Below are 12500 nucleotides of genomic sequence, written 5' to 3'. Positions count from 1 at the left end.
AGGCTAATAGTGACCAAAACATAAGTTCTATATACGTATATACAAGCGCACACATATATATGTATACACGAAAGTGTGTGTATATATATATATATAACGTCAGTGGATCAGATATCCGAAAAAGAAGCAGACTAAACGTTAGAGCAGTAATGTGTGTGTGTGTGTGTGTATAAATACCGAGGAAAGTTTGGCTGCTATTTCTAGACAGTCCAGTGGTCGTGTAGAGGTCCCCTAGTTGGTGGGTGTATATGAAATACACACTAGTATGTGTATTTGTATATGACTACGTAATATACAACCTTGAATAGCCATATATATATATATATATATATATATATAATATATATATATATATATATTTATTTATTTATTTATTTATTTCGCAAAGAAACACACGTGTGTGTGTGTTTGTGTGTGAAACATTGGGAGAAATGGCAAAGTATCCTGCGTTCGAATCTCAAACGGGTTGATTTTGCTTATCATTCCTACCAGGCCGGAAAAAAGAAAAAGAACCGATCAAGTACGGATGTCCATGCAATCAACAAACAGTAAGCCTTTCGCCCCAAATCCATGGACCGTGTTGTGTTCGGACATTATTATATATTTTTTTCTTACATACAACTAGGACCGTGGGGCACTTCTATCACCACCATTTAATTTTGTCCATTAGAGAGCAAAAAATTGCAATACTTTCCTATCTATCTAAACCAGGGTTTCTCAACCGTTTTTCTACCCATGGTCCTTGTTGATTCCCTTAGCCGTTCGATGTCTAAAAAAATTCTATTATATTTTTCCAATTAATTATTATTAGGAATCGTATGAATGAGAAAATTTCAAAAAATATTTTATGTATTATAGAAATATAACCCATTTATTGCACACAAATTTCAACGACAAAATCTTATATGGACCCCGGTTGAAAACCACTAACCTAAACACATCTATTCCTATTTTATTTCGATGCAGAGAAGCTGCATTAAAAAAAATATCTTCGTTCATAACGGGACGGTTATGTTTTCTTCCTCTCTTTCTTCCTCTTTCGCCATCAAATGTCAAATCCAGATTTTTCGTCCTTCCATCAGTTCTTTCTCTTTCATTTCACACCATCATCATCATCTGCCTATTGAATCAATCCATTTGTTCTAACCTCGTCAAATTCTTCTCAAGTTATGGGTGTATAAGTGTGATGATGGTGACAATGTTTCTTTGTAAAGCCAGGTTAGCCCACACCGAATAGAAAGAACTATGACGATAAGCGTTCCAGTTAAGACCATCATATCTTATCAATGTTACATCATGAATATACAATCGTACGCACGGTTTTCTCTGAGATAGTACATGTGAGTGGGCGGAAGGATGATGTGGCTGCTATTTCTAACATGTCGGGTATCCACGTAGGACAAGAGGTTCGCAAATTTTGGGGCCAGGAGCTGAGTTCAAAAATTCAAGCAAACAAAGCTTTTAAAAAGTCTTGGGGAAATTAATTTAAATAAAAAGGGTGTTTGGTGGTGAAAATCCAGGTAACCACTGCGAACCCGACCGAGGAAAGTTTGGCTGCTATTTCTAGCCAGTCCAGTGGTCGTGTAGAGGTCCCCAAGTTAGTGGAAATACACACTAGTATGTGTATGTGCATTTGTATATGACTACGTAATATACAACCTTGAATAGCCAGATGTCAAGCATTAATTTTTTTTTTAATCGCCCTTTCTCTACTTGGGTCACGCAGCCCTGAGCGAGATCAATGATCAAAGGCGCTCCCGCCATGACCATCTTGACTTTCTCTTCTTTTTACTGTTTTTGTTGTTAAATGATAAACCTCAGATCAGTTTCTGAACAGCAGACTTGTTATCATAAATAATCCATCTTATAAGCTGTCATTTCTTCTCATATCAACTTTTCCCTTGACCCCAGCATGTTCCTTCCCCCTTTTTAGCAGACCCTCGGAATGTCTGTCATACCACACGAGGGAAGGAAAAATGTAAGGGTAGGATTTTTTTTTTAATTACTCTTACGAAAACAAATTTCTATAAATTTTCAAATTTTTTTTGCCCGCCTCCGAACCCTCTTCTTTTTTTCTATAAGGTATGGTGGGACTTCGAAGGACGGCCATCCCAAACTTCCCTAACTCCACATCTCTTTAACGTTTTTTTGATGTCCTGTACCCATATATGCATGTATACACACACACGTATATATATAGAGAGAGACTTCTAGAGTGTGATTTGACTGCTCTTTTTAGCCGGTCCAGAGCTTACATAGGGGTCTAGCCCTCTTTTTGTCAATAGGTGCACATTTAAGACTAATAACATTACTAAATGGGCGAAGGTAAAGAATACGCACACCCGGTGTTTAGGGTTAGGGTTACGCCTGAAACGGGTGGTGTGCGTATTCTTAACCACTGCCGCTAAATGTGTGGTCTGGACGATTTGACTGCTATATCTGGTATGTCAAATAGACCACGTAACTGGTCCCTTTTCTTTCTTTTTTTTTTTGTTGGGTTCAAAATCGGCAGAGCGCCTGACAAGAAATCCCTGGTTGTTCATTTTCGGACCACTTTGAACGTATGAATAATATATACACACACACAATACTGAAGAGTGTGATATTAAGTGAGTGTGTGTGTGTGTAAGTACGTGTGTATGTATGATGGTGGTGGTGGGGCGCTTATTAATAATATTTCGATCGTTATAGCTATGCATTTTAACAATAAAAAATAAATAGGTTATGCGTGTAAACAAAATGCGTATATATGCTGTATACGTTATGCATGTGTATATACGTGTTTGTGTATGTGTGTGTGTATGTATGTATATATATATATGTATATATATATATATGATATGTATTCATTATTATTGCGTGTGCATGCATGTCTATGCATGTAGCTTCATACAAATATATATATACACGTACCTCTCTCCCTTTCCCCCCCTCTCTCTCTCTCTACACACACACACATATATATATATATATATATGTGTGTGTGTGTGTGTGTGTGTGTTATAGTATAAGGCACAAAAAGAAAATGACTCTCCCCAGACACAACAGAATATACTTCATTCAACACATGAACTCATATAAAGAATCTTGCAAACCAAATCCAAAAACGAAATATATATAGATATAAGACTTCTAGAGTGTGATTTGACTGCTCTTTTTAGCCGGTCCGGAGCTTACATAGGGGGCTAGCCCTCTTTTTGTCAATAGGCGCACATCTAAGACTAATAACATTACTAAATGGGCGAAGATAAAAGAATACACACACACCAGGTGTATAGATACATATATATTTATACATACATACATACATACATATATATATATATATAATACAAATATATCATTTATGATAGGGAAACTGCAAAACCCGTCCATCCATTGATTGTGAGGGGCGCGTTAACCCGATAACCGCACTACTAAAGTTCTGCATACTTACGTATATATACAAATATTTTACATACATACAAGCAGAGAAGAAGGTGTGTATATATATGTACATGGATAGGGTATATGCTTCCGGTTGTATTGTAGATAATTTCTTACCTTAAGAGAAACTTGAGGAGGTTCCATGGTCGGAAGAGACTGAATCCAGTCTGTGTAACTGAAGAGCAGCCGTTATCGTGGTGTCACGTGAGAAGGGGAGGAGCAAAAGTAGGAGGAAAGTTACGCGACGCTGTGGGGGGGAAAGACAGAGAAGGCGAGAGAAATAGAGAGAAGTTCGAAGGAGGGGAGAGAGTGAGAGAGTGAAGCAGTGATATAGAGATAGGTAAAGAAATGAGAGAGAGACAGAGACAGAGAGAAGGCATGAGATATACAGAGGCAAAAGGATAGCAGAGAGAGAGAGAGAGAATAGGGAGAAGGAAGAGACAGAGTGAGAGAGTGAATCAGAGTGATATAGAGAAAGGTAAGAAATGAGAGAGAGAGAGAGAGAAGGGATGAGATATTCAGAGGCAAAAGGACAGCAGAGAGAGAGATAAGGAGTGAAAAAAGAGGATAGGGAGGAAGTAAAATAGCGAAAGAAGCGACGAGTGAGATAGAAAGAGAAATGCAGAGGGTGAGAGAAAGAGGCGAAGAGTTAGACAGTGAGTGAGCGAGACAGGGAGTGAGTGAGAGAGGAGCAGCAAGTGAGAGAGAAAGAGAGATGGACAGAATAGCAGGAAGCAGAGAATGAGTGAAAGATATAAAGAAGTGAAGGAGGGAGGAAATTATGAGAGATAAATGTGTGTGTGTGGAAAGGAAATGAAAGAAAAGGAAAACATAAATAAATGTGTTGCAGAGTACGAGTGGGAGAACGAAGGGGAGGAGCGTCAATAGAAGTAGGAGGAAAGCTAGAAAAAAGACTGAAAGAAAGAAATGGAAAGAGAGAGAGAGAGAGGAAGTGTGAGAGAGAGAGAGTGTGTGTGTGAAGGTGTATGTATGTGTGTGTCTGTATGTGTCTGCATGTACGTATGAGTGTGTGTATGTGTGTGTGTGAAGGTGTACGTATGTGTGTGTCTGTGTATGTGTCTGCATGTACGTATGAGTGTGTGTGCGTGTGTGTGTGTGAAGGTGTACGTATGTGTGTGTGTGTCTGTGTATGTGTCTGCATGTACGTATGAGTGTGTGTATGTGTGTGTGTATGTGTGCGTGTGTGTGAAGGTGTACGTATGTGTGTGTCTGTGTATGTGTCTGCATGTACGTATGTGTGTGTGTGTATGTGTGTGTGTGTATGTGTGTGTGTGTGTGTGCGGTGAAGAGCAACTATTTTATGGAGGAAAATCGAAAATATGACAAGGAAACTGAAAGATAGAGAGTGATAAAAGATGAAAGATGATGTAGAGTGACAGAAAAACAAGTGTTTCTTTTGAGAGAGAAAGAGAGAGAGAGTGAGAGCGGGGAAGGAATTCTATATGGTGGAGAAAATGGAGAGACAGGAGTTCATAAATAAAAGAAAATATAGAAAAAAAAATTAAATAAAGGCAAGAAAAAGTGTAAAAGGCTTGACAGCAAACTGAACCGAAGAGTATAAAAAGCGCAAGGAGTGTTAAAATGAGAGTCTAAGAGAAAGAATTGGTATGAATGGCAAAGTGTTTTAAGAATATTGATAAAAGGAGAAAAAAAAGGGGGGTTTTATTAAAAGAATGAATAAGGAGAAAGGAAAGATTGTAAAATGCGATCTTTCCCTTCTTATTCATTCTTTTAAGTAAAAGATTGTAAAAATACGAAGACAATATGATCTTTAACGAAAATGAAAAAAAGTGGAAAAAAGTCTGAAAGTATATTGTAGAAATCATTGGGGTAGGTTTTTTTTTAAATAAATAACTACATCTCGTTTGAATGAATTAACAGAATAGGGAACCATCTGGTTGGTCTAGAAATAGAAGCCAATTCTCCCTCAAAAATCACTCTCCCGTCTTAAAGAAGGGTTGAAAGATTAGACGTGCCCAACCTCCCACATACATACATACATACATACATACATACATACATACATACATACATACATACGTACATACATACATACATACATACATACTTACATACATACATACATACATACATACATACATACATACATACATACATACATACTTGCATACATACATACATACTTACATACATACATATATACTTACATACATACATACATACATACATACATACATACATATGATGATTGAAAATAAGAAGTAATGGTCATGGCTGGACTGCTGTAATGTCTTTAATGAGAGGTCAGCTCGACCGGGCAGGTCTGGGGTTGAACAACTAAAAAAAAGTAACAACGGTGATAAAAAAAAAGTTACTATTTGAAAATGAAGATGAAAAATGAAAACTGAGCGAGGGGGAGGAATGGCGGTGGAGAGAGAGCAGGTCGGAGAGAGAGAGAGAGAGAGAGAGAAGGAGATAAAGAAAAGAAGAAAGGAAGACAGGAAAAAGAAGACTAAAGAAGAAAGAAAGGAAGAAAGAAAGAAAGGAAGAAAGGATGAGAGAAAATGGAGTGAGAGAGAGAGAGGGAGAGAGAGTAACAGTTGAAGATATAAAAATTGGAAAGAGAGAGAGGGAGAGAGAGAGTAACAGTTGAAGATATAAAGATTGGAAAGAGAGAGAGAGAAGAAGAAAGCGAAAGGGACGCAAAAGAAGTGACAAAAGATTATAAAATATGAGCGAAAGAAAAAAAAGAAAGGAAAATTGACAGTTAAAAGGAAGCAGATGAACGCAGACGACATTTACAAAGCAAATCCTGTGACGAATGACAATTGCACTTATTTTTATGGATCGCAAGAGCGTCGGACAAAATACCTAAGTATTTCTGCTTCACAAGTTCAAATCTCACCCAGGTCAACTTGTTCGTTTTTCTTTCATCCATCTGGATTGATAAAATAAAGTACAAAGTATTATGTCAAAGATACAATTAACTGTTTGTTTGTTTGTTTCGCTTCTTGCCCGCCATCGCAAAAATAAATTCTGGCCTTGGAGATGGTTATTCAATGTATTATTATAGCGGTGCCCAACCTTTGTTGCAGCACGGACAGGTCTCATGTATGACTGTTTTTCCATAGACCAAAGAATCACGCTCATTGCAAAAAAAAAAAAAAAAGTTGCTTACCAACCACATGGTTCCGGGTTCAGTCCCACTGCGTGGCATCTTGGGCAAGTGTCTTCAACTATAGCCTCGGGCCAACCAAAGCCTTGTGAGTGGATTTGGTAGACGGAAACTGAAAGAAGCCCGTCGTATATATGTATGTATATATGTATGTTTGTGTGTCTGTGTTTGTCCCCCTAGCATTGCTTGACAACCGATGCTGGTGTGTTTACGTCCCCGTCACTTAGCGGTTCGGCAAAAGAGACCGATAGAATAAGTACTGGGCTTACAAAGAATAAGTCCCGGGGTCGATTTACAAAGAATAAGTCCCATGGCCGCAGTCAAATGACTGAAACAAGTAAATGAGTAAATGAGTATATAATGCAAAGAACATTCTGCAGACTATGACAGTCAATAAAATGGAAACAAAATCTTAACATCTATTTTTTCTGTGCGGCCTGGGTGCAAGCCCGAGGCCCGATGGTTGAGGACGCCTGGATTAGAAAACTTGTGGAAGCGTTGAACAAAAAGTACCCTTTTCTTTCTTTCTTTCTTTCAACAACGGCGACGACTCCGATAGAGGAGCGGGGAGGAGGAGGAGGAAAGAAGAAGAAGAAGAAGAAGAAGAAGTGGCTGTTTGGTAAGTAGCTTGCTAACCAACCACATGGTTTCGGGTTCAGTCCCACTGCGTGGCATCTTGGGCAAGTGTCTTCTGCTATAGCCCCGGGCCTACCAATGCCTTGTGAGTGGATTTGGTAGACGGAAACTGAAAGAAGCCTGTCGTATATATATATATATATATATGTGTGTGTGTGTTTGTCACTCGAGCATTGCTTGACAACCGATGCTGGTGTGTTTACGTCCCCGTCACTTAGCGGTTCGGCATAAGAGACCGATAGAATAAGTACTGGGCTTACAAAGAATATGTCCCGGGGTCGATTTGCTCGACTAAAGGCGGTGCTCCAGCATGGCCGCAGTCAAATGACTAAAACAAGTAAAAGAGTAAAAAAAGAGTAAAGAGTAAGAAGAAGAAGAAGAAGAAGAAGAAGAAGAAGAATGAAGAAAAAGAACAACGAAGACGACAAGAAAAGATGAGATGAAGAAGAACAACGGAAGAGTTTAATCGAACGAATCAGACCAAGAGGAAAGAAAAGTAAGAACAACGATGACAACGAAAGGAAGGAACAGCGCACAAAGGAAAGACTTGTGCGCACAAAGGAAAGACTTATGCGCACAAAGGAAAGACTTGTGCGTACAAAGGAAAGACTTGTGCGCACAAAGGAAAGACTTATGCGCACAAAGGAAAGACTTATGCGCACAAGGAAAGACTTATGCACACAAAGGAAAGACTTGTGCTACAAAGGAAAGACTTGTGCGCACAAAGGAAAGACTTATGCGCACAAAGGAAAGACTTATGTGCACAAAGGAAAGACTTATGCGCACAAAGGAAAGACTTATGCGCACAAAGGAAAGACTTATGCGCACAAAGGAAAGACTTATGCGCACAAAGGAAAGACTTGTGCGCACAAAGGAAAGACTTGTGCGCACAAAGGAAAGACTTATGCGCACAAAGGAAAGACTTATGCGCACAAAGGAAAGACTTATGCGCACAAAGGAAAGACTTATGCACACAAAGGAAAGACTTGTGCGTACAAAGGAAAGACTTGTGCGCACAAAGGAAAGACTTGTGCGCACAAAGGAAAGACTTGTGCGCACAAAGGAAAGACTTATGCGCACAAAGGAAAGACTTATGCGCACAAAGGAAAGACTTATGCGCACAAAGGAAAGACTTATGCGCACAAAGGAAAGACTTGTGCGCACAAAGGAAAGACTTGTGCGCACAAAGGAAAGACTTGTGCGCACAAAGGAAAGACTTGTGCGCACAAAGGAAAGACTTCTGCGCACAAAGGAAAGACTTATGCGCATAAAGGAAAGACTTGTGCGCACAAAGGAAAGACTTCTGCGCACAAAGGAAAGACTTATGCGCATAAAGGAAAGACTTATGCGCACAAAGGAAAGACTTCTGCGCACAAAGGAAAGACTTCTGCGCACAAAGGAAAGACTTATGCGCACAAAGGAAAGACTTGTGCGCACAAAGAAAGACTTGTGCGCACAAAGGAAAGACTTGTGCGCACAAAGGAAAGACTTATGCGCACAAAGGAAAGACTTATGCGCACACAAGGTTTTTCAAGATGAAATCGAACTTTTCTTTAAGTTAAAGCAATTTGAAAAGGAAGACAAAATTTGTACAGAAGCAAATTTCAGTGCAGCTCTCTACCCCACCCGATCCACTGTACAAAACAGAACCGACATTACTTCTGAACTCGACAAAATAAAGAAGCTGCCAAGTACTGTACTGGTATCCCTATACACTGAACACCTTTTTGATCTCCATGTGTCTAACACATGTGGACATGCCTACAAAGTCAGAAGACAGCACAGCTCCCATGACTTTCGGAAACATTTCTTCACGCTCAGAGTTGCTGAAGCATGGAATAAACTGCCTGCGTCAGTTGTTGACTGCCATGACACTGCATCCTTTAAGGCCCTCATGCTTTCCGAAATCCGCCGAAACTACACCTGATTATATATACACTTTAGATGAGTTGTAGTGCACCTGAGCACTGTACACAATTATTATTATTATTATTATTATTATTATTATTATTATTATTATTATTATTATTATATACTGATTGGTCCCCTCTCACAAAATTTCTGGCCCTGTGCCTATGTTAGAAACAGTACACACATGAGTGGCTGTGTGGTAAGAACTTTTCTTCCTAACCGCATGATTCTGGGTTCGGTCCCACTACATGTCGTCACATTAGGCAAGTGCCTTTTTCTATAACCCTGGGTCGACCAAAGCTTTGTGAGTGGATTTGGTAGAGTCACACTGAAAGAAGCTCGCCATAGGCGTGGTTGCGTGGTAAGTAGCTTGCTTACCAACCACATGACGCCTGGGGCAAGTGTCTTCTGCTATAGCCTCGGGCCGACTAAAACCTTGTGAATGGATTTCGTAGACGAAAACTGAAAGAAGCCTATCGTGTGTGTGTGTGTGTGTGTGTGTGTCAATCGCTTGACAACCGATGTTGGTGTGTCTACGTCGCCATAACTTAGCGGTTCGGCAAAAGAACCCGATAGAATAAGTATTAGGCTTACAAAGAATAAGTCTTAAGGGTCGATTTGCTCAACTAAAACCCCCTTTGGGTGGTGCTCCAAGGAAACTGAAAGAAGCCCATCGTGTGTGTGTGTATGTGTGTGTGTGTGTGTGTGTATGTGTGTGTGTGTGTGTGTGTGTGTGTGTGTGTGTTGTGTGTCAATCGCTTGACAACCGATGTTGGTGTGTCTACGACGCCATAACTTAGCAGTTCGGCAAAAGAAACCGATATAATACGTACTAGGCTTACAAAGAATAAGTCTTAAGGGTCGATTTGCTCAACTAAAACCCCCTTTGGGTGGTGCTCCACGGAAACTGAAAGAAGCCCATCGTGTGTGTGTGTGTGTGTGTGTGTCAATCGCTTGACAACCGATGTTGGTGTGTCTACGACGCCATAACTTAGCAGTTCGGCAAAAGAAACCGATAGAATAAGTACTAGGCTTACAAAGAATAAGTCTTAAGGGTCGATTTGCTCAACTAAAACCCCCTTTGGGTGGTGCTCCACGGAAACTGAAAGAAGCCCATCGTGTGTGTGTTTGTGTGTGTGTGTATGTGTGTGTGTGTGTGTGTGTGTGTGTGCGCGTGTGTGTGTCTATGTGTGTGTGTGTGTGTGTCAATCGCTTGACAACCGATGTTGGTGTATCTACGTCGGCATAACTTAGCAGTTCGGCAAAAGAAACCGATAGAATAAGTACTAGGCTTACAAAGAATAAGTCTTAAGGGTCGATTTGCTCGACTAACCCCCCCCCCCCTCCTTTGGGTGGTGCTCCAGCATGGCCGCAGTCAAATGACTGAAACAAGTAAAAGAATAAGAGAATAAAAGAATAAAAGAATGGAACTGGAAAACTTCAACACCGTTTTACAGTGAGTAATTGAATCGAGAACGAAGAAGGATGTAAAAACCATCATGTCTGTCACATGGCATTTCAGCTGATCGTCATCCCTCCTTCTGTTCCACTCCCTTATCCCACCGGACTGATAGTATTTGGAACAGTAGCTTTGGGGGGGGGGGCAGGAAAGAGTGCAAAGCTGTGGCAGAGTCTAAATAATATAATTAGATGCGTAAATGTATCACATGATTTACGGCGATAACAGTTTTGGATCTTTTCCTTTTGAACGGCATATGTCAACACAATTTCCAAGTAACTAAACACTTTTAAACTTCGTATACTGGTAGAATGTGTTTATAAAACATCATTTTTTTTTTGGCTTTATTGAGAAAATTCTATAGTTTATAAGATATTTCCACTTTAAAATCGAGCATTTCGGCAATTTTAACCAATCGCTGGAGTCCATTTGGGTTGAAAACATTCCGTGCTATATGGATATGTCCCTCGTTTAAGAAACAGATTGGGTTTATTTACATTTCTGAAGAAAAAAAGATACCCTTCCCCCACCCCTAACCCTAACCATAACTCTAACTAACCCTAAAACAGATTGAAATGCAATAGATCGATACTAGGGTTATAATTATGGGTGACAATTTCATACGACACATGAAAATGTCACCCATAATTATAACCCTAGTATCGATCTATTGCATTTCAATCTGTTTTTGGGTTAGGGTTAGGGTTAGGGTTAAGGGTGGGGGAAGGGTATCTGTTTCTTAAACGAGGGACATATTCATATAGCACGGAATATTTTCAACCTAAATGGACTCCAGCGATTGGTTAAAATTGCCGAAATGCTCGATTTTAAAGTGGAAATATCTTACAAACTATAGAATTTTTTCAATAAAGTCAAGAAAAAATGATGTTTTATAAACGCATTCTACCAGTATACAAAGTTTAAAAGTGTTTCGTTAACTAGAAATTGTGTTGAAAACTGCCGTTCAAAAGGAAAAGATCCAAAGTTTTTAAATACACTTATCAATTCTTCTGTTTACGTTGTTTTTATGCTACAGTTGTTTCACTCGGGAAGGCGGCGAGCTGGCAGAAACGTTAGCGCGCCGGACGAAATACTTAGCGGTATTTCGTCTGTCGTTACGTTCTGAGTTCAATTTCCGCCGGGGTCGACTTTGCCTTTCATCCTCTCGGGGTCGATAAATAAAGTACCAGTTACGCACTGGGGTCGATGTAATCGACTTAATACCTATGTCTGTCCTTGTTTGTCCCCTCTGTGTGTAGCCCCTTGTGGGTAATAAAGAAATAGGTATTTCGTGCGTCTTTACGTTATGAGTTCAAATTTTGCCGAGTTCGACTCTTGCCTTTCACTCTTTCGGGGATCGATAAAATAAGTACCAGTTGCGTTCTGGAAATCGATTAGTCCCTTGCTTCCAAATTTCAGGCCTTACCTATAGCAGAACGGATTATTATAGTCCACCCTGTAAGGCGGCGGCGAGCTGGTAGAATCGGGTCTGTCTTTGCGGCGAGCTGGCAGAAACCTTAGCACGCCGGGTGAAATGTGTAGCCGTATTTCGTCTGCCGCTACGTTCTGAGTTCAAATTCCGCCGAGGTCGACTTTCCCTTTCATCCTTTCGGGATCGATTAAATAAGTACCAGTGACGCACTGGAGTCGATGTAATCGACTTAATCCGTTTGTCTGTCCTTGTTTGTCCCCTCTGTGTAGCCCCTTGTGGGCAGTAAAGAAATAAGAACCGGGTCTGTTTTTGCGTTCAAATTACGCCAAGGTTGGCTTTGCCTTTCATCCTCTCGGGGTACCAGTTGAAGACTGGGGGAAAGGGTCGCTGAATCGACTTACTCCATCTCCCGAATTTGCTGGCCTTGTGCCAAAATTTGAAACCATTTTAAATCTAGCAAAACGGCGTGTTGGGAGAAA

General features: G+C 40.1%; 1 protein-coding gene across 2 annotated transcripts in view; it reads right to left on the bottom strand.

The window, feature by feature from the left end:
• Positions 1-3689, bottom strand: part of LOC115224339 (type-1 angiotensin II receptor-associated protein-like) — a 75454-nt gene extending 71765 nt beyond the window's left edge. Inside the window, exon 1 of one of the 2 annotated variants that reach the window (XM_036513176.1) lies at positions 3544-3689. In XM_036513176.1, coding sequence (XP_036369069.1) covers positions 3544-3570 — 27 coding nt within the window. In that variant the 5' untranslated portion in view covers positions 3571-3689. The remainder of the gene's footprint in view (positions 1-3543) is intronic. The other variant, XM_029795210.2, reaches the window with a different exon arrangement.
• Positions 3690-12500: the final 8811 nt, after the last annotated feature.

This window comes from Octopus sinensis, linkage group LG25 (assembly GCF_006345805.1).
Source record: "Octopus sinensis linkage group LG25, ASM634580v1, whole genome shotgun sequence".
Taxonomy (NCBI): Eukaryota; Metazoa; Mollusca; class Cephalopoda; order Octopoda; family Octopodidae; genus Octopus; species Octopus sinensis.
The sequence above is the reverse complement of the archived record's forward strand: the minus strand, read 5'-3'. Positions and strand labels throughout refer to the sequence as shown.